The following is a 24,022-nucleotide window of genomic DNA, read 5'->3' as shown; positions in this document are numbered from 1 at the left end:
CCAAGGTCAAATTGCTAATAGTGGCAGACCAGGATTTGACCTAGACTGACTTTACATTTCAGTTTGCCCAGAACAGTTTTGTTTTACGCTTGCTTTCCTAGTTATTTATTAATATCGACTGCTTTCACTCTCAAAAGGTGGCCAGGTTGAGATGATAAATTATATTGTCATCACAATTTGAACTCAGGTTTGTCTCACTGAGTGGTCATACTCTATCCTCTTTTCCAATGCATGGTTTTTATGCCTTCCTCTCCAGTTATAAAGTGAATATGGATTCAGGCATGTTTTTATAACCATAATATGATAGATAGAGGAAAGATATTTAGACGATTAATAAGGGTTTACCCTGATAGCAGGAAGAATGTTCATATTAATACATAAAACCACTACTGATTCTAGGAAATCTGGTCCATTTGGGGTTGGCAGACTCCCCTTGGTATTATTTTTTCACAAGGCAGATCACTATTTGAAACCTTTTCTTAATTTGCGGGGGGGTATCATTGTTCTCCATCTATGTTGAACACTGCTTCAATTATCTTTAGTACATTTTAAACAAATTTTCTTTTATACTTTTCATTGGATTTGAAGTGAATTTATTGGTAAGGATGCAATATAGAGAATGTTAAAATTTTCTATGTTTTTCAAGTTAACCGTGAGAGGCGTTGAGTCAGAAGAATAACAGATTATGCCTTATTTGGTCAGTTCCAAATGATTTTTGTCTAGAATGAAAAATTATGAAAACTAAAAGGAAACCCAGGTAGCCAGCGTATGCATTCGATGGTGTTCTGAATCAAGGTGTACTAGTCCTATTAGTTGTTACCTGTTGAATTCACAGTTCTGACTCCAGGTCTACTCCCTGCTCCTTTGTAGTGGGGTAGAAGTTTAAAGGACATCTGGTGCTCATGTTGAAGTCTCGGTAAACCAAAGCCCTGCACAGGCTAAAGTTTGCATCAAACAGAAATCGCTAATCAGAAGAAAACTGCTCACAGAGGGAGAAGGGAGCATCTGCTGTGAGAGAAGCAGAGAATCCCTGAGCTGCCCACGAGATCAATGAAGCAGCTAATACCCAAAGCTGACTAGGTTTCTGAGAGCACTTCAGTTTCAATTCATGTGTTTCTTTACAATAGCCCTCTATTCTCTTGCGTTAACTTAAGTGACATTTTATTCCTCGTAATTAAGAGAATCTAACTGATATTCCGAGGCACAGCTATAATTACCTGGTTCTTTCTCGTAGACCACAAGATCAGTGGGTGAATAGAACTGGGGAGGCAATGCATCGTTTGGAGAGCCTGTGATAGAGAGGAAGGGACAAAGGGATATGATGTCAAATCATGTAGCCTTTATTCCACATAACCCATTTCAAAATTCTGCTCTTCAGTAAAGCATTGCCCAACTTCCTGGCATAGTTTGTCAATTCTTGAGAGGGCCCACAGTTCAATGGATAGTCAATTACAACACTTCTTTCATTTAAAAGAAGCAAACAAAGGGAAAAAAATATACTGAGGATCCTTCATGCTTCGGATAGAATGTTTATCCAGTGTTTTTGCTTCCCAAAGCCTATATGAGATAAACTTCTTTCTCATACTACTTAATAATTAATCGATTTCAAGTCTTTCTCAATTGTTTCTTTTCTACATATTTCTCTTCAACATGCCCAGAGTGTCTAGTTTGGGAAATGATTAAATAAGTAAGTATTAATTAATGAACAAGCAAATGGAAAATTCACAATCACAATGTGAGGTCAGTACGTAAGTCTACCTGTTATCTAGTTATCAGTTGAATGTCCATTCATAGGATTGCTGCTTTTTATAACATTATATATTCCTAAACTGAAAGAAAGATGCCCTGAAAGGGTTTAATAATGTAGTATTTAAGTGTAGAAGTTTCAAAGATTTAATGACCAGGGTTCTAACCTTGACCTGACCATATACAAAGCATACAATTTTTTTTTTTACTTAAACTTTGAAAATCTAATTTAATCAACTCTAAGATGAGAGTAATTAAACTTACCTCACAGGTTTATTATGTGGATTAAATTAAGTAATGCATATTAAAGCATCCTACTGGTGTATAATAAATACTCAGTACTTCAGTTTTAAAAAACAAACTTGGGAGTTGGATAAGAAACACACCCCTCACATATGTGTCTGTCAACTTCTATTTCTATAAGTCAAAGTGAACATGCATGCCTGTTCCCAACTCTCCAAAAATGAATACATTGAAGTATATATACATTGGAAACAATTACCAAGATGTATATATGGTTAGATTATTCATGTGACTTTCAATGTCCATTCATGTTAGGTTCTAAATTTAGTCTGATTTTTCTTCTGAATCCGTCCCCAATTCAGCATGATTCCAAAGGTAAGCAGAGAAAGAGAAGTGATTACAAAATTGTTTGATGCGAATTTTATTTGCACTATGTTAAAGCCCTTTGAAAAAATTGTGCTGAACTTGGTGTCAGACTAGTAGAAAAAGCCCTAAACACAGAGTCAGAAGCCTGGGATTTAGAATTACTTCTTCCACTAACTCAGGAAGCTTCTCTAAGCAGGTTAGTTTCTGTTGTTAGGACTCAATGTTTCCATCTATTAAAAGATGGGGTATGAAAAAAATCTCACTCTGATATGCTGTCATTTTATTTTCTTCTTTATAAACTTATTTATTTTTATTTATTTACTTTTGGCTGCACTGGGTCCTCATTGCTGTTCACGGGCTTCCTCTAGTTGCAGCGAGCGGGGGCTACTTTTCATTGCGGTGCACGGGCTTCTCATTGCGGTGGCTTCTCTTGCTGCGGAGCACGGGCTTTAGGCACGTGGGCTCAGTAGTTGTGGCTTACGGGCTCCACAGTGCAGGCTCAGCAGCTGTGGCACATGGGCCCAGCTGCTTTGTGGCATGTGGGATGTTCCCGGACCAGGGCTCAAACCCACGTCCCCTGCATTGGCAGGCGGGCTCTCAACCACTGCGCCACCAGGGAAGCCCTGTCATTTTTAATACAGTGGGTGCAGTAGTATTTAGGGCTCTCCTCTAAATGCCACCTATCCTGACACTGGTTCTCTTGATTTCTAGGTCTGACGGGAGTCTGTTGACTCTGCCTAGACACTGTCCTTTCCACTTCTCTAGTTTCTCACCCCCAAAGAAAGCAATGGTTGAGCACTAGCTTCAGCAATTGCTACAGAAGTTCCAGTAGATAAAAGACATATTTTACCTAATTCAAGTAAAATACTTTTTTTTGACAACAATATTAACTAATATTCATTGAGTTTCTACTGCTTGCCTGGAACTGCATTAGCATAATATGTATATTATTTCTAACATTCTGAACTATACTAAATGTTAGGTTGTTGTAGTCCTAGAGTACAGGCAAGTCATAGTGCTAATAAATGGCAATGGTATAATTTGAACACAGATATGTCCGCACTCTTTTCACTCTCCAAGCTGCCTTTACTTCATTCATCCACATATTCATTCAGTAGAACAATAGTTGTTAAATGCCTAGTATCTACGTGAAATTGCTGAGGCCTTGGGAATAGTGCGGTGAAGGTAAAAGATAACCCTCTTTTCTTTCAGAATTTACACACTTGTTTTTAATAAACTCTTAAGAGCCTAAACAAAAGTATTGCATTTTGTTGTGCGCACTTAATACAAATCATGCTTACCTACCACCTTTACAGTCTGAGTCCTGGTGAGATGGAAGGTACGTCCATTTTCTGGATATGTAACAACACATGTGTAATCGCCATTATTTGAAACCATGGCTATGATAAAACTCAAGTTCATGCCTTCGGGTATTACATTATTAAAGTTGTGTACTTTATAACAGCCCTAAGAAGAAGTAAAGGAAAAGATGTTTACTATTTAGATACATGCATAGAAAGTATACAAACAAATATATGCATACACATCTAACTTTGCACAGAATGTAGAAATATCTATGCTGGCTATACTTTTTACAAAACTATTTTGGTCATGTATTTGATGATGTTTCTGCAAAGAATGAATGCAGTAATTTTTATTATCATTTCTGCAAGAGGAAAATTAACATTCTTAACTGAAATATGAATTCAAAAGCACAAGCTTCCTGTCTCAAGATCTAGTATTCAAATTCTGGGAATTCCAAGTTAATAGTAAAGCAAGATTAAAGTTTCAAAAAGTGATTAAGGCAACTTAAGTAAATGTGTACCCTGCTACTTAAAGAACAATTTTTTTCATTTTTCTGTGTTTTTTCACTGATTATGTTAATTCAGAAATACAGTCACTCTGACAAACTAGGCACTGTTTTAGATGTCTGGTTTTGGCATTCTTGATCATTCTGTGAATCACTGTATCAGTTATTTCCAAACTTCTTTGTTTTTCTTCTACTTATCCCATTTTTTTAGTTGAATAGTACAGACTCCAGAATTTAAAAATAAAATATATTTTATGAGTCTTACCAAGAGTTAAGAGTTTATTTGTGCTCCAACTCATGTTTTCATATAACTATGTTGTTTTTTTAAAATTTTGAGGTTAAAATATCTCATTCAACATAACTAGAATCCTGTTTTGAATCTCTCAGCCCCACTAATTGGCTATATCATTTTACTTTTTTCTTTTCAAGAAAAAAATCAATACATCATATTTGACAAAAATATGCATTGAACATTTACTTTTAGAAAAACTTGTGTTTGTCTTTTAAAAATCAATACTTCATCTATGACAAAAAGAATTGGGTCCTCTCGATCTTTAATATTCTGGGAGCCTATTACCAGGTTGTACTTTCAATTTCCTGTGTTCACATGTTTAACTTTAATTCTTGTATCCTCAAGGTTTTCTTACTTCAATTCCTGGAGCATGTGTTTTGAAATATGACAGTTACACTAAATGGCACATTTTGTAATTCCTTGTCACAGGAAATAACACCTTTTAGGAATAGTGCTAAACTTTTGATTCATGGAGATGATCATCAAGAGGACAATGACATCCACTCAGTTATTTTTCTGAATACAATTTATCCTGTTTTGATAAGCAGTGACTCTAGAAAATTGTCACATCAGTACAATATTTTAATACTCTAAGGTTATTACAAGGTATAAGGCCATAAAGCCCTGTACTCCTATAATAACTTCATGCCAGATTTGGTTTAACTTGAGTTTAGACTATCTATAGAACTCTTTGATTTTTCTGGCACCTTTCATTTAAATGGTTCAAAGCTATTTGCCTCTTTCATGTGTTAGCTTAGCTGTTCTTAAGTCCTTGTGAAGTAGACAGATCAGACTAAATATGCCCTAGTTTTCAGGTGGAAAAAAATGAGATAGATAAAGAGATATTCTAGGTAACACAGTGCAGAGCTAAAACTCAGTTTTTTACACATCTGAGTAAAGGTCTTTCACTAGCTTCTTAACCAAGAATGAACACCAGTTTTCATCCATTACTTGAGGCTGAAAAAATTATACTGAGACCTGTGCTTAGGTATACTCCATTATTACATCTAATCCTTATTCCAAACTTAGCAAATTTGGAATGCTCTTGTGTCCATTTTATAGATGAAAATACAAAGGACTATAAAGGTTAAGCGATTGCCGTTATCATAGAGCCAAGCAGTGTCAGAGCTGGAATTTAAACCCAGATCTACGTGTTTTGTAGCCCTTGCCCTTAATCCCAACTGACACTGTCTCACACTACACTGTGGTCCTGACCTATCTGGGGCCAGCCCCAGTGTTAATAGTGTGATGTGACTCTTATATGAGGCTTATTCTTACAATTAGTGGTACACTGGAAAAGCATACTTTTCAGTATGAGAAGTTAGCTATTAATACTAAACTTGTCAACAGTACTTCTTAATAAAATGTTAAAAAAACCTTTTTTTTACTCACCAAATATCATTTATGTAAAAACTATTTCAAACACATCATTTTAGGAGTCATAGTATGTGCTACAAATATAAAGAAATGTTTCTGACTCAAAGTCTTCTCATTCATTCATTCACCCTTGAGTATTATTCAATAAACCACATGCCAGGCACTTTTTGAGGTTCCGAGAGTACAGCACTGAATAGAACAAAGAATCCACCCTCATGGGCTTATCATTAACAGAAAAATGGAATCTGACACATCTAAATAGCAAGGAAAATGTTATAAAACAGGTGTGTGTTGATCTCTTGCCAGCTCCCCCTTTCTCTTCATCTTTGGGCTGGATGTGCTTAAGACTATCATGGGGTCTATGTGTCAGTGCTGTAAGTCAGGTTCTCTGGGATTTTCTCTTCTTTCCATAAGGTAGGATAAAAATGTAGGCCAAGGACAGGTTTTGCTTGGAGCTGATTTGTCTAGAAAATTATTTCAAATTGAGGAATATTCCATAAAAAGTAATGGAAAACTTTGGGGTCTAATCTACTATTCAGAAAAATCTGACCATGAAAAATTAAATTAACTAAAAAAAAAAAGAAATAAAAAAAAGAAAAATAATTAAAAGCTATTAGACTTATGTTAGAAAAGGAAACGAAGAAAATATTTTACATTATAAGTGTTTATGTATGTGGTAAGGGTAGCTTCAGGGCATTGTTGAACTATAAATACCCATTAACCTTAGTCTGTAGTATCTGATGAGCTCTCTCTACTTCTTATAAGCAGCTGCTTCTCTAGGCCCTTCATGGGCCTAAGACACAAAGGGCATTTTTAAACATAATAAACTATTCCTGAAAATAAATCCTGCAAACTTTTTGATGATTTGAAAATCATTTATTTGGAATCCAGGAAAAAAAAAAAGATATGAACAAAGATCTCAATACCCAAAGAATAATAAAAACATGTTTCCAAATATAAGAAATGGGTTAACAGTAAGTGGGTTCCACTATGAAGCAAACACTTGTCTGACCAGAAGACAAGTCATTCATTTAGTTGAGCCATCAGTTCCTCATTCTGAATTTAAAAGAGAGAAGTTAAATAGGAGAGCAACTTTTCAACCACATAATGGTAGCCATGGCAACCTACCGCAGTATATAGGTAAAGCACAGCATAAGAAATGATTTTGAGATCCTTCAGAGGAAATAAATCATGTGGTGAGGTACGGGGTGTGGGTGAGGGGATGGCATGACTAAATAAGAACAAATATGCCCATTCAGTAAACCTACAACTTTTAAAGAACTATGTTAAGGCACAAGGATGGAAAAGACACAGTTCTTAACCTGTAAGTAAGCAGTCTAGTAGAGGATTGCAACAAATGCTGTGAAAGGCATATTGGGGTGGGGAAGTGGAGGAAGAAGACCAAACAGAAAACATTTAGAAACTCTTCATGGAGAAAGAAGATCTGAACTGGATCTTAAAGGATGTGTAGATTATTAACAGTTATTCAGGAGGAGGGCAGACATGGAGAAGGACGCTCCAGGGACAGGAAAAAGTGTAAACAACTTCCCTTCACTCTTATAGCATTTTGCCCTCCATGTTATACTTAACTAACTTTATTATAATGACCTCTTTTCACTTATCTCTTTCTCCAGAACATTTATTTCTATGGGGTAAAGTGGTCGGGCGGGTGGATGAGTACTCTATCTGCATAGCCAGCTACTTGCCCAATACTGGACACATGGTAAATGCTCAATACATTGGTGTTGCATGATTAAAAATATAAACTGAACCAGAGAAGCAAAGACATAGACATGGAGCTGCAAGCTCATGTGGTATGCAAATGATAATGAAAAGGTGAGTATATAGACTTATAAGACATGGGATGGGTGAGTTGTAGGATGGGTGGGGAAAGTGGAAGTAAGGATACAAAGAGTTAAACTGACATATGAGGTTAAAACAGTTAGAAATATCTATTGACATTTTTGTTTCCAAGATTAAGTTGTTATAAAATACACCACACTTGTTCACAAAGACTCATAAGAGTTTTATACATCAGTCACTTTCAATGAGCAGAACTATGTCATGCATAGACACAGATGAACTGTATCTATGTGATAGATACTTACAAAATCTCTCCTATGTGTCAGGCACTGTGTTAGAAGCTGGGCATACAGTAAGTAGCCAGTAAAACCAGAAATGGCCCTTATTTCCATGGAATTTTCTAGTCCACTCTAATTCATTCAATTATTTAATCAGTTCCTAAATATAAAGTATATTGGCTCAGTTTTGTGATATGCACTTGATAGTCAAAGGAAAGCAAAGGAGAAAAGTCACTACTTAGTACAGAAGAGAGAAATGCAATCATTATAGTAACAAAGATGCTATGCAATCATTATAGTAACAAAAATGAGATATAAATTAAGTGCTGTCAAAATGTAGAGTGGGTGATTCACTCAGCCTAACTGAACCTCAAGGTTTCACAGATATCTGAACTGAGTTTCAGTTTAAAAGATGAATCTTAGGTCCTCAGAAGCCCTGAAATTACACGTAGAATGCTATGTGTATATATGCATATATACATAATTAAATATGTATAGTTTGGAAAGAAAATATGGAATTAAATATGTATATTAAATTAAATATGTACAGTTTGGAAAGAAAATATGATACTCACTTCCTTCATACCAAAGGTTAAAAATCATTATATAGGGACTTTAGGAAAAGGGAGGAGATAAAGAACCAAACTAAGCTGTCAGATCAAATTGAAACAAGCACTTTAAAAATAAAGTCTATTAGATAGACCTTGGACTAACTTTCCAACCGTATGTGCTATGCCAACAAGAAGGCTAAGCCTGGCACTGTTTCAGAAATGTGCTTTCCTAATGGCACTTTGTCAGAAAAAGCAAAGAATTTCCTATTTTTTGAGAGAGATTTATAAACAATACCTGAAAAATTCTGCTTAATTTCACACTGAAAATTAAAGGTGGATGTAAAACACCAATTTTAATGATCACACTGAGGACAAGGACAACCAGCTTTTTGAAAACTGATATCCAGAATGATATCTACTCTGCTAAATAGCAATTGAGAGCATTTCAGCAGCTGCTATAAATGTAACATCCAAAGCACCCAATAAAGTGGTCCCTCTGATCCTTAGTAAGAAGGGGAAAACTGACTTTGTTTTTATAAGTGTCTTTAGGAAAAATAATTCCAATACCTAATTATAACAATGAGAAAGAGAAATAATCCAGTAATATGAATGTTAAGATGGCTCGCCATATTTTAAAGCTCAGTTCTTTGAATATATTTCATAATAATAGTGAAAACAACAACAAGATCACGCTTACCTGTGTCCTTACTACTATATATTTGGAAGACCCTGTGAATAAACAGGCAGCCTCCAATTTATATACATGTTGTGTTCCAGAAGTTCTTTTAGAAGCTGGCTATTTGAAATTCAGTAAATCACTTACAAACCATGTTTTGCTCTCCAGGCTGGTTACAAACCCTGGCTTACTCAACAAACATTTACTGAACATCAATTTGACTCACAGGATTGTTGAACTAGAGAACTGTGAATTCTGGGCGCCGAATGAAGAAAACTATGCCGTGCAGAAGACAGGATGAGAGAAGAGAAGACATGCAGAGGAAGAATGTTCAATCCTGCCCCATTAACCTAAGATTCTAAAATACAAACTTCAGATTTTCTGTTCCCTCCAATCTCAGCTTTTCTGCACGCCTTATGATTTTCCAGGGCTCTCTTTTCACAGGTTTCCTTATGTTCCACAGTCCAGCCTACAACCCAATCTGTGTTCAAAGATTGCTCTGCCCTTCAAAGTGCCCTACCCCCAGAAGTAAAGACTAGACCACCCTCTCTGTGCCATTTCTGGAGACCATAGGTCTTGGAACCACACAGAACTGGCCTGAAATTCCAGAGTCTCCTATTATCAGCTGGATTATTTTGAGCAAATTATATAAGATAATGTAAAAGTCTGGGCTCTTGATACAGATTGTATAGTGCTGAATCTTGGACAAGTCACTCAACCACTCTACACCTCAGTTTCCTTGACTACAAAACGGAGAAAACAAGAGAGTCCACCTCACGTTGAGATATCGATAATGAGTGAAATTATTAAAGCATTTAGAAGAATTACTGTGCTCAATAAATGTGAACTATTATTGTTTATGTCTCCAAACATCTGTTTCCTAATCTATACAAGGATGATATCTACCTTGAAGGATTGTGATGAGTATTACATATGATAACATTTAAAGTACATAGCACAATGTATTGCACTAGTAAAATGCAAGAAATGTTAGTTTCCTTTTCCTTCTTTCAATTCATCAGTTTTCATCCTTCCGCTAACAGGGAAGCAAATTTTGCTGGAACTGATTAATGTGTCTTTTAACTCTCATAGAGTTATTTGTATTACTAAAAGAGACCATTTCTACAATGTCAAAGTAGGGAATTCAGCTGTTAATAACTGAAAGAGGACTACTGTAGGAGGGTCAAATACCTTGGTGGATGCAGGGAGTGACTGTAGAAGGTGGAAAGCAAAAAACAATAGCAGCATTGCTACACAGTGATAGGAAAATGCAGCTACCAAGAACCCTTATTTTGTTCCCAACATGGAAGCACTCTTAGGAGTAAAGGTGTCAATTACCAAAACGTAAAGAAATGAAAAGCAGTGTAACACACATCCATAGCAACCTTTTCATAATCAGAGAATAGAAAGGATGGCTGGTTACTGGTTATCCTCTTTAGTCATCTGCACATTGTTGGTTATCTGCCATGGTGATGGTTTTACCACCATGACTTTTTTTTCTTGGTCTTCTTTCCAGGCTTTGTGCTTTCACTCACCCCATAAACATTCTCTCCAGATTTTTATCTTAGCCCTTTTCTCTTCTCACTTTAGTTTGTCTTCTTAAGGGCTTCAACTATCACATAGATGTATCCAATTCTCTGTCTCCAGCTTTGATTTTTTTTTTTTATAAGCTCCAGATCCATACACATGTAGCCACTACCTATTGGTCACTGCCACCTAGATGTCACACAGATAAATCTAACTCAATATGACATGATCTAAATTCATTACTTGATCCCCAAACCTCTTCCTCCTCTGCTATTTCATACCTTGGTTAATAGCACTGACATCGGTCCAATCAGGAAAACCAGAAGTCTGGGAATCATTGGAGATACAGAGATGGATATGGCATAACTTTGCCCTCAAGATATAGTCAATCTCATAGAATACCTGCATGTAAATCTGTCCCTCTTCTTAAAACCAACAATAAATTCTCTTTGACACTCTTGTAGAACTTAGAATTCTACTTTTTGATAAGAACAGGAATTCTTATTTATAAATTTGTTTGAATTAAACTGAGATCCTTTGGGACTATGTTGGGGAGGGCACATATCACATTCATTACCGTGTACCCACCAGACCCCAGATATATTGCATTGAATACAGTATGTATTGAATATATGCATGAATAAATGGTTATAAAACAATAAAGGAAGTGAAAAGTGACATTGAAACAGTTACAAATAAATAGCTAATTGAGGGTATATGAGGGAAAATTTATTTCAGCTGGAGAGTACAGGGAACATTTTACAAAGGTGTAGAATTTGATTTGTTCTAAAGGAGAAAAAGAGGATGTTCCAGGCAGAGGGAATACATGAGGAAAAAGAGGAGAAAATAATAGAATATGTATAAAAGTAAAATTCTTTTTTCGGACCATAAAGTATTCAAAATATAGAAAAAGTGAATAGGATCTCATTAGAAATGAGAGACCTTGTTGCAGATAAATAGATGAACATAATTTTTTAACCAGAAGACATATTACACTTATTGATGTCAAATTGTTAATATAATTCTTTTAATCCTTTTTACTATGGAAAAGTACAATCATAGAATAAACAATGATCCCTGTACCCATATCTAGAGTCAAAAGTACCAATTCAGGCTATGTCTTATTTCATCTATACCCACTAACTGCATCCCAATATTATTTCAAAGCAAATCACAGACATTATACAATTTAATTTGTAAATATTTCTGTGTGTACTTCTAAATGACAAGACCCCTCCTGAAAACATAACGACATTACCATTATCATGATTTAAAAAGTAATAATAACTTATTGATATCATCAATATTCTGTCTGTGTTCATATTTCCCTGACTTTCTCATAACATGTTTCATAGTTTGTTTGAATAAAACATGATCCACTTAAGGTCCATACATTGCAATTGGTTGTTATATACCTTAAATCAGTCTCCTCTACCTCCCCTTCCTTTCCTATCATCTCCCTTCCTCTTAATCATTTTACTATAGAATGAAGCATATATGAAAAACACTCAAAACATATGTGTGAGTTAATGAATTAGTATAAAGCAAATACTTTTAAAACCACCACTCAGGTCCAGGAATAGAACATTACCAGTCACCCTTGAAAGCCTTCCACATGCCCCATGTCAATCACACCTTCTTTACTATCCCCCAAAGTAGCAACTATCTATACCTTCATAGTGAAGTCACTTCCTTGTTTTCATGTACGATTTTATCACTCATATATGTCCTTAGATACTATATTCTCATCCACTCTAGTGTTTTAAATGTTTTACGGTTCTTTTAATCTAAACATTCCCACTCTATGCCTTTCTTTTTCTGCAGTTTATCTGTTGACTAACACAAGACATTTGGCCTGTAGTGTGTCTCACAATTTAGATTTTGCTGATTGCAAACTCATGGTGCAGATCAATACATTCCTCTGTTCTCTATATTTTCTGCAAAATGGCAGCAGGATCCAAAGGTTTTATCAGACTCAGATTGAATCCATTTGGCACAATTATAGGTAATATTGTGTTCTTTCATCAGAAGAAAAGTGGCTGTTTCTCTCCTTATGATATTAACAGTCAATGATGCATAATGCTTAGATTTAGTAATTCATTGGGGTTTGCAAAGTGATTATATACTTTTATAAAAATACACTTCCCTGCACTATGTCATTACTCAATATATCAATACATTTCTTATAGAAAAGGCAGAATAAAATCTTGGCTTTTTTTCACCTTTATTTACCGGTTTTCAAGGTAATGTTTTTATTTCCTATTCTCATCCAAATGTGGCCATATTTTGAAATATCATTATGAACTTATGGATTTAAATTTAATTCATGAGATTCGACCTATTGCAATTAATATCCTTACTAAAGTTTAAATTGTTCCATCTTTGGCCAATGGAAAACTCTTAAAGTTGGCTCCCTAAGTCACTTCATTAATGGCTTAAACAGAGACAGATACTAAAATTTTCAACTAGGATTGTAGAATTGTCTATTTCGTCTTTTAATTTTGTCAACTTTTCCTTCATGTATTTTGAAGCACTGTTATTAAGCATATATATACTTTTTTATTATTTTCATGCCTTCCTGATGAGTTTACCCTTTTATTATTCTGAAAAGTCCTTTCTATCTCTGATAACATTAATCTTCTTACAGTCTATTTTATATGATATTGGTATATCCATTCTAACCTTTTTATTTTTATTCATCATTTATTTTTGATCAAAATTTTTTCTCCATTCCACTTTCTCTTAATCTTAAGGCATTATTTGTTGTGTTCATTTTCTGTTTGCTCCTCTTAATTTAGATTTATTTCTGAAATAATTAATTTTCTTCTAAGTTTTTACTGAGTGGTATAATTTCTGGAATTTTCTAATTTTTATTTGTTATTCTCTCTCATCTTGCATCACTTCTTAATGTCTTTGTGCCAATTTTTGAAACAGTAGGTTGCAATAGGTCGTTCTGGAATGCTTTTATTTTTTTCTATAGAAATGTTATTCTGCTTCTTATTCTTCTTTTTTCTTATAGCTTCGAATGGGATTTTACCTTGATTCTTTTTGTTGCTCATTATTATGTAAAACTAGTTTTTCTGACCTTTATGATTTGGCAGAATTTTCCAATTTCACAGAGATCCTTCTTCAAAACTACAGTCTTGAGATTTCCTGATTCTGTTCGGCTCCTCCATTCTCAGCAGGTTCTCCTTCCTTCGTCTACATTACCCTGATCCTGTTTATTTTGATTCCACTCCTAGCAGTTTTACCTCAGTGTGGGTGGTTGTTTTTCAGAGTTCCGAGGCACTAGAACTATTCCAATTCCTTCAAAATGTCTTGCTATAGGCTGCTTGGACTCACTCTCTATTAGAGAGCAAAATTTTAGCTGCTATTCTCAAATTGCTTCACCCACTGGCTTTTTGGGGTTTCTCCTCTTCCTGAGCCTGCCAAATGCCATATTATTTCCATCAGCTTCCTTCTCTATAGACTCTGATTCTATATGGGTTGTACTGGTGATTTATCTCACTTATTTTACTGAAAGTGATTCTTATGGATAACTTGTCACTGAGTTTTGTTTTAAATGTTTTTCAGGAGTTTTTGGCTTTGGCTTAGGTGGATATTTGAAGAGATTAGAGAACTATGCTGCTGCCCCAAGTGTCATCTTCCAACACTTTCATATTTTGATTAAATACTTTCCAAAGCTCTCAGATGTGTAATAGACCACAGATCGACCGTGCCCACAAAGGAAGGCAAACGTGAAAACACATACAAATAATCAAATACACTACTTATTAACCAAAGAGCTGAAATTCACCAGATGAATTAGCAGCTTCTGACTTCACTCAGCAGTGAGTAGAAGTGGGCAATATTTCTCAAATTGTATTTCACAGGAAGTTAATAGAAATAAGGTAGTTCTGGTAGTCCAGTGAATGTAATTTAAGACATGGTGGGTTGAGGCAAAGCATCTCCACCACTTCCTTTAAAATGGTACAAAGTGAGGAAGCAGTAAAAGATTTGTATAAAGTTATTAAGGAGGAAATGATGATGAGAAAAATCTCAGTTTCTATATTAACTCAACAAATAACCATTGTCATTTTAGAGAGGGTAAATGCCCTCTAGTTTGCTTACCATATACCAAGTGATGGTTGGCTTGACACTAGAAGGAAAAAATCCATCGATGTTTGGACAAGTGATCTTCTGAACACCATATTCTAAATATAATCTATGCACTGGAAGTTTCATGGGAGAATTGAAGCAGCTATCTTTTTGAACCACTTCCAGAGGAAATGCAACTTTGCTGCAATATGTAGTGTTCCTGAAAAGAAAAATATGCAATGAATGGGCAGTCTCATTTGCATTTGTTTTGATGCAGCAAACACATTAAAATGAGCTAAGTGAAGTACTGCTGTGTATTGAGACTTTATGTACATATTAAGTTCATGTAAAAATTAAGCGTGTTATGGAGGTATTTTCTATAACAACTGACACAACAGAATAAAAACAGACACAATTAGCTACTATTGATAAACTATTTAGATTTTTAGATATGTTCCTAAACATACATGTGTATGTGTGTGTATATATTCATATGTATAATGTTTAATTTTACCCTTAAAACATTCTTAATAACACTCAGTACTGGTAAGGCACAGGTAAGAACAGCATATTAACTCATGGTTGGTAATGGTATAAACGAGTTCTGGAAAATTAAATATGTTTCCGAAAACATTTTTAAAAGCCTTAGCCTTTGCCCTTGTAATCTTATTTCTGGAGATTTTTTCACATGATAGATGTAGGAAAAGTGAGAATAGAGAGAGCACATGATCAAAACTGCTCATCCTGTGCTATATCAGCAAGGAAGATATTGGAATCAGTAGAAAAACCTATGAAAAGGAAGACTGTAAAAAAAAAAATCATGGTACAACCATCCAAAGTTATTGTACACATATATAAAAAAATCAAGCATGAAGGAAAAAACTAACAAACACATAAAACATGTTAAGATGGCTGGGGAGGGACTTCCCTGGTGGTCCAGTGGTTAAGACTTCGCCTTCCAGTGCAGGGGTTGCGGGTTTGATCCCTGATTGGGGAGCTAAGATCCCACGTGTCTTGTGGCCAAAAAAACAAAATATAAAACAAAAGACATTGTCAATAAAGACTTTACAAATGGTCCACATCAAAAAAAAAATCTTTAGAAAAAGAAAAAAAAAAGATGGTGGGGAACTGTATTTATACCTTTAATGTTTGTGTAAGTCATTTCATCTGCCTGGAGGGTTCTTCTTTTCCCATCACCCTACCTTTCACATGGAGGTCTATGTCATTCTCTACACACCCCATATCTAAATTAGGACTCTTATCCTCTCAGCACCTTGGACAATTCCTTGATTGAATTTATCATAGTTCAAACAAAGTCACGGCCATATGTGTTTTCTTTTATTTCTTGCATCTAGTGCAGTGCCTAAACTTTCAGTAGGCACTGAATAAATATTTGTTGGATACATGGAATATATATAAAACTGTATTACATATAGGAAAACAATAAAGGGGGTATAGATAATAAAAATTAGTGATTTTTTAGGGTGATATGTAAATGGGTCATTCATTGTCCACCCCTTTTTGTGATTTCTATTTAAGACATATTATATACTCAATAACTCATGAATTAAGACTAAATCCAATGGAAAGTGTGGGAGAATTCATTACCCTCCCCAGGATGGGAGGAGAGAGTGTTTAAGGATGACTTATGACAATGGTAATAAGGTGGAAAGGGAGAGTGGCAGGCACAATCTTTACCTACAGATAACAAAAGGTCTTCCAAGTAGAAGTATCCTATAGGTGGAAGTTATAGAAGGTAAATTTCAGCTTAATAAGATACATTTCCTGACTATAAAATCAAGTGATGAACAATGGATGGACTGACATTTCCAGCTCCATAAGTCAAATCTGGATGTTATCTTAATAGAGGTACTGAAGCAAGAATACAAGCAGTAAAATCCTAGAGAATGAATCTTAACTTTATTTTCTTAATGACATCAGGCCTATGATTTCACATGGCTCAGTTTAAGGTCATTCTCAGTTTAGGAATCACCACAGGACAATGGGAAGCTTCTGGTACCCTCACCAGATAAGTTTAATTCAAATTTTCTTTAGAAGATAGGCAGACAGGTAAACTGAAGAGATGGCAATCTGGAAATTGATAAATAACACTAAAGGTATACTCAGGCCTAGACAGTCATGAGCCCTGTTCCTATAATATAAAAGAAGGCTGGAAAAGTTTGGAGGAGAGCTCTAAAGAAGTAGTGGGTTGCTAAGGAAAAAAAAGAAAAAGAGATACTGAAGCACTAGAATGCGTAGTACAGACCAAGGTCAACCAGAAAGCTACTGATGACCCTTCCCCAGGTATTTGCCAAGGTGTATGTGTGAACTGTTACTAGATTAACAATTGCCAAAGATGAAAAAGAGCTCAAAGAACATTTAGGCCAGCTTTCTCATTGTGTGGGTATAGATACCAAAGCTGTATTAGGGCATAAACAATGGACACATGTGTATTGCAGGCTCCTTGGAAGCTCACATCCCAGTCTAGAAGGGGTAAAAGCCTCAGAAGGGACTTAAAAGGTTACAAGGGACTCCCAAAGCCACAGTGATCAATACGCTTTTTTCTGTGATAGAGAAGTCCTTTCTCACTAAATCAGAACATTGTTTAAATTTATCAAAACATAGTCATAGTTCTCCATCAGAGAACAGTTATAACATCCATGAGAGACAAGGAGCATTCAGAAGAAGGTCTGGGCTTACTTATTATTCTGTTATGTTCTTTTGTTATTGTTATGTCATCCAGCTCTATCACTATAGGCTGAATTGTGTCCCCCACCCCAAATTCATATGTCGAAGTTGAATACCTTAGAATGCGACTGTATTTGGAGATAGGTCTTGAAAGAGGTAATTAAGGTAAAATGAGGTAATATGGGTGGGCCTTAATCCAATATAACTGATGCTCTTATAAGAAGAGGATTAGGACACAGAAGACACAGAGGTGAAATGATGTGAAGACATGGAGAGAAGATGTCTATCTACAAGCCAAGGAGAGAGGAATGAAACCAACCCTGTTGACACCTTAATCTTGGAATTCTAGCCTCCAAAATTATGAGAAAACATATTTCCATTGTTTAAGCCACCCAGTCTCTGGTATTTTGTTATGGAAGACCTAGGAAAGCCAATGTACTATTAAATAGTAGGAAACTATCTTTAAAAAAAAAATTCACAACCCAGATGGGAGTTTAAAAAATAAAATAAAGCCTGGAAGCTAAAAAGGGACCTCAGGAAAAAAAGTAGCCAAAGTACTAAGCCTTAAAATGGTTATTTTTCAGAAGGACCCTCAATTTTTTCAAGGTTTTTTTTTTTTCCAGAGGAAAAACAAAATTAATCTGTTGTAAAAGGAAAATTGGTATATTGTGAAGTAAAATGCAAAATGTACATGAACTTTCAGAAAAAAAGTGGATTTGAAAGAAATTTTGCAGTAATGGTAGGGTGCTTTGGATTATACTCTTAGATTCTCAGAGATCTGGTATTCATTTGCTTTTTAGGGGAATTTTGGTGGAAAAGTCTGAAAAGCACTGTTCTAAGTATATTTAATGCCTCTCAGATATTCTTTCCTTTATATGGCATCCTGAGGCTTTATTTGTGCTAGGTATTTAAAAAGTTGCCAAGAATAACAGATATGAATGGGTTCTACTGCCTACCCTGTTCATTGTCCAGGGAAACGGATATACCTTCAGGTGAGGCAGACGTGGAGGCAGATTCATGTCAGGCAAAGGGAAAAAACGAACAAGCCTCCACCTCTAGACAACCCCAATGTATGTCAGGTTTGAAAAGGAACCACCTATTGACAATGTTCTCAGAAGCTCAACCATTTTCTCTGCACATGTCTTTCAGCTAACCTCAGCTAAGCCAATGAGGTGAAGTGTACATCTCTCTACATGCTTCCTTCTTCCCCTTCCCGCCTTCACAGCCCATGCATCGTTTGGAAAACGGTTCAGGAACGAAAGGGAAAAGAGAAAGTCACCATAAGGGTCAGGCTACCTTAACATGCAGGTATAGTTGCCTGTGTCATTGAGGAGTGTGGGCCGGAACCAGAGCACATCTTTCTCCTTACTAATGCGGTTCTCAGGGAGGCGGAAGTTAATCGGCTCCTCAAGGTCCCGGTCCTGCCTTGTCCAATACCAGATCAGAGTAAGGCCTGCTGAATGGGCTGTACTGTAGTTATATTTCAAGAAGTGTTCAAAGAGTGGGCACTTGATACGAGCTGGCTCATCTTCGTACACTTGGATCTGCCTCATGGTATCTAGTCCCCAGTCATCACAGCGTTCTGGAACAGTCAAAAAGAAAGAAAAGGCAGAGGAGTCATCTCATCTCCAGAGAACACACCTTCTCTTTAGGATACCACAGTAATTTCTGGACCCTCCTCTCGGGCCACATTCATTAGCCTCTTTCTAATAAATGCATGTAATAGACAGCTGTGGTGTGAGGAGAATTCCCCTCATTCATTTATTAGCTTTTGACTATCCATTGTATAACAATGTGATCTGATAGCTTGATCCTGTTGAACCCTACAAGGTATGGGGGAGAATCTCACCTGGAAAAGAAATCATGTACTCTTTCACTCCTCCGGGGACAAAAGAGGTTCTGAGGAGGAGATTATAACTGAAATGGCAACCCTCTAAGATTCCCAGTTTTCCCCTGGTCTTCACTGTCCAATAGCAATAAAATGCAAGCCACATAGTTAATTTTAGGTGTCCTAGTTGCCACATTAAAGAAATAAAAAGCAGGTAAAGTTAATTTTTATAATGTATTTTGTTAAACTCAATATATCCCAAACATCCCAAATATTGATAAGCTATTTTACACTTATATTCTTTTTTTTTTGGTACGCGGGCCTCTCACTGTTGTGGCCTCCTCCGTTGCGGAGCACAGGATCCGGACATGCAGGCTCAGCGGCCATGGCTCACGGGCCCAGCCGCCCCGCGGCATGTGGGATCTTCCCGGACCGGGGCACGAACCCGCGTTCCCTGCATCGGCAGGTGGACTCTCAACCACTGCGCCACCAGGGAAGCCCCTATATTCTTTTTTGTAATAACTCTTCAAAATTCAGTGTATTTTACACTTACTGCACATATCAATTTGGATTAGTCATGTGTGTCTACTGGTATTAAATTAGACAGCCAAACTGACTACAATACACAAGAAAGCTTCCTAGTAAATAAGAGACCACATGTAGTAGAGCTGAGGCACACTTGCTGACAGCTGCACCCTCCAGAAGCACAGCTGTCAGACGTCTCTACAGCTGACCAAAGACATAAGAGCAAGCTCAGCCTATATCACCAGAACCACCCAGAAAACCTATAGACTCATGAGCAATAATACATGTGTAATAAATTAAATGAAGTTTATGATCGTTTGCTAGGCAACATTTTGGGCATAAGCAGAGAGCTAACAGAACAACTAAATTAGTGACTAATTTTGATAAAAGCAAAGCATTTGAAGCTTTATGACTTACAAAATGTTTTGTAAGTAAGTAATACATTTCTAAGTAAGTAATAGACCTCTGGGAAAGCTAACAAACTGACTTTTCCAAGAATCAACAAATTTCCATTGTTTACAATTTCTGTGCTTCATTCAGAAACGTTTTAAAATCCAATACACAAGAAAGAACTGGAAAGATCAAAGTATTGTTCACATTAATACAAATTGATAATAAAAGATTTTTATTAAACATCTATCATAACGTTCTTTAAATATATTTTCATTAAAACTGCATAGTTGCAGAATTAGCTCCTTCAGTTAACAGCAAGTTATAACCATAGTTTTTTCAGTTAAACATGTCAGATTGAATACATGCATCCAGTTTCACTCCTTTATGAAACTCCACTAAAGCTAAAATAATTTTCAAGACGTAAACCCAAGTAATAGCAATAACAAGAGGAAAGATAATAGCAACATCAAATGGACAAGTGGTGACCAGCTTAGCACATTTAAAATGAAAAATCCTAAATGAAGAGGGGAGAGCTGGAGAACAAACCAATCTGCAATGCAGAATGCAGAGAAAACCCAGGAGGAGAAACGGTCAGTATCAAGATAAGTAATCACTAGTACCATACACTCCATATTTCTGGGTTCTCTTACTAGGCATATTGTAAGATTGTACTTTTATGCCCCTCTGAAATAAGGGGATGCCATGTGACTCACTTTGGCCAAAATGATGTACTGAGCATCACCTGTGTTGAGTGTTTTAAGGGCCAGAGTATATTTCACCATGCTTCCTTTTCTTCTGCCTTAGCAAATATGAAAGCACAGACATCGAGACTCCTTTAGCTTGGTTCCCTTGGTATGGATGACACACAGCAAAGCTTTGCCATTTTAAGTCATAGAGAATTGGGATTTGCTTACTACCAATATGAATAATCTATCCTATCCTGACAAATGCAATCAGATACCTTAAAAATAAGCACATAGGTGGGACAGTAAAATAAGGAGAACTGGATGAATGCTATGTCAAAAAGTGACATCTTTGGTTCCAACCCCACCCTCCTAGCACTCAGGAACATTTCCCACTGCACTCCAAGGATAGGAGCAGCCAGACCTTTACTCTCCAGGCAGGAGAATGAATGAATCTTCTCTAGAAAATCTGACTACTTTCAGAAGAAAGATCTAACAATCTTAGTATCAGAATTGTTTTTTTTTTTTAAACAACTTGTACAGCCATATCATCATATCATCCAATAGAAAAGCTCAAGGTTAATAAGTCCCACATTCACATTTAGAATTTTTAATCAGCTTCTTAATCACTTCTTCTTAAATATGAACAAACAGCCCCAGGAGACATCTGAGAAAAATCTCTACTATAAAAGGTAACATCCAAAGAAACATTGTAAAAGAAAATTTGATAAAACCAAGATTATTCAAGAAAAAGTAATCTTTTAAAAGAAAAACAAACAACTATCATTAACATACTCAGAGAGATAAGGAAATTTTATATTCATGAAGCAAGAACAGAATGATATAGGAATACTCAGAGAAAGAAAAAGCTTATTAAAATTAAAAACATGATTGAAGAAAGGTAAAATTTAATAAATGGTTTATTTAGAAGTTAAATTTGAGAATTTTCTAAAAAGTAGAGTAGAAAGAAAAACAGAAAATAGAGAAGAAAGTTAAACCAGTCCACGAGTCTCAACATCTCAACAGTAGGATCCCCAAAAGAAAGAAAATAAAAAGAAAACTCTCCATTAAATAATTCAAAGCAAAAACAAATCTCAGAACTGAAGTCATAACCTTCTAAATTAAAAAAATCTGTCAATTACCCCAACACAGTAGATGAAAACAGACTTACACCACAAAAATATTTTTTAAAACTGTGGAAAAAGAAAAGATTATATAAACTACCAGCGAGTGAGAAAGAGGAAAAAAATAGTCACATACAAAAGACTAGGAATCAGAATGGCTTTGCAACTCTCAAAAACAAGCTTGGAAACTAGAAGATAATGAAGCAATGCATCTAAAGGAAATTTATTTGCAATCTTGAACCTTAAACCCAACGAAACAATAACGTGCGAGTGACATTTTCAGACACATAAAGACTCAGTAATTTTATATCCTATGTGCTATTTTTTCAAGAAGCTTCTGGGAGATTTGTGCCAACAAAATGAGAGAAAAAACAAGAAGAAGGAAAACAGGAGATCAAGGAATAGGGGATGCAATTAAAGAGAGAGGGGAAGGGATTCCCAGAATAACAATGCAGGATATCCCAGGAAAGCAGCTATGCAGTAGGGCTTGGTGGTAAATCAGTGTAGATAGAAAAAAAAAATGGAAACCCCCAATAAAGAAAAATTAATCGTAACTGATGGATTATCTGATTAGATTTGCACTGTGAAAAATGATGCTGAAGGGTAATCGAAAAGTATGAAAATGGTTACCAAAGGATACTAATTAGAGCAAGCATATGAAAGCAAGGCAATTCATAACTTCAAAAAATAAGAAAGGTAAAAAAAAAAAAAATAAGAAAGGTAACATAATCATAGTTCGTTAATATTTGAAGATATATTAATTGAATGATTATTGATTCAACCAAATATTGCAATAATATTATACAGAGAGGTATGAGTAAGGAAAGCAAAGGGGATAGCACTTGAGAGAGTCCTTATTTACTATAATTTTAAAAAGTGAAGAGATAACACATAGCGTTGACCAAATGAAAAATAACGATATACACAAATTGGTTAGCAAACTGTAGATAGGAAATGCCAGAAAAAATAAATAAAATCCTCAAAAGTGGTTGTCTCTGAAGAAGTGAACTAGTAGGAGCAGAGGAAAATTATGACAGAAAGAATACGATTATTTTGGTATCCCCGTTAATATATTGGCCTTAAAATACCTCCGTGCATGACTTGCTTTGAAAATAATTAAAATATTAATTAGAGGAAAACAAAGGAAGGAAGGAAGGAAGGAAATATCCACTGTGCAACACAATTGGCAAAGTCCCTCTCAGTGTCAAACCATCCTAATCATACCTACTTTCTGTGAGAAAGAAGTACTGATTTCGTTTTTTAATTCCAAAATTTGTATTAATATGCATTGGCAGGACATTCATTCACTTTTAAATTATAAGATATAGTTGAAAGAGGCAGAGAGAGACAGTTGGCAGCTGATGGAGTCTGGAACTGCAATATATTAAGTTTGTTGTCTGGATGAAGTAAGATGCTACTGCCTTCTGTATTTCATAAAAATATTCTTTATGCTGTTCCTAAAGGCCTCTCTGTCAAGAACTTTAAACTATTTGCTCAAATTTGAATGATTTTAGAGGCAAGGCTATAAAATGAAAAGTATCATTCTCCTTGCAACCCCACTCAACAATATATCTCAATTCAGATCACGCCAACTTGGGTCAGTAGAACACAGTTCTGATATCATGGCTCGCTTTTAACAGGAACACTGGTAAATTGGAGAGAAGGAGGAAGCCATTCTGGGGGTTAATGTTACCTTGATTAAAGGAGACTTTCGGATACCAATGATAAAAATTGTTACTTTGGCCCTGGGAAGTCTTTATGGCCCTGAACAATAATTAACACCAAGACAGATGATAAGTGACAGTTGTATTTTTCTTTTGTAAAGTAGGAGAATGCTAATTGTGAGAAGGGAGATGGAAAAAGGGAGCTAGTGTAACATAACAAGCATGTACTCAAGCAGACCCATTTAGGAAGAAGTATGAAATGAAATTTTGGTGATCACTGGGGTAGACTGTGGCAGAGACTGGCCAAATGTTCATTAGTCCTGTTTTCTTTTCCTCGGCCCATATGAAACCTACATATCCTTAGCAGTTGG

General features: G+C 35.8%; 1 protein-coding gene across 3 annotated transcripts in view; it reads right to left on the bottom strand.

The window, feature by feature from the left end:
- IL1RAP (interleukin 1 receptor accessory protein) overlaps positions 1–24,022 on the bottom strand; it is a 134,745-nt gene that overhangs the window by 37,961 nt on the left and 72,762 nt on the right. For all 3 annotated transcript variants that reach the window (XM_065875963.1, XM_065875965.1, XM_065875962.1), the window contains 4 exons: positions 18,731–19,016; positions 14,780–14,966; positions 3,657–3,822; positions 1,218–1,289 (listed from right to left, as the gene is read on the bottom strand). In XM_065875963.1, coding sequence (XP_065732035.1) covers positions 1,218–1,289; positions 3,657–3,822; positions 14,780–14,966; positions 18,731–19,016 — 711 coding nt within the window. The remainder of the gene's footprint in view (positions 1–1,217; positions 1,290–3,656; positions 3,823–14,779; positions 14,967–18,730; positions 19,017–24,022) is intronic.

Source organism: Phocoena phocoena, chromosome 4 (assembly GCF_963924675.1).
Source record: "Phocoena phocoena chromosome 4, mPhoPho1.1, whole genome shotgun sequence".
Taxonomy (NCBI): Eukaryota; Metazoa; Chordata; class Mammalia; order Artiodactyla; family Phocoenidae; genus Phocoena; species Phocoena phocoena.
The sequence above is the reverse complement of the archived record's forward strand: the minus strand, read 5'-3'. Positions and strand labels throughout refer to the sequence as shown.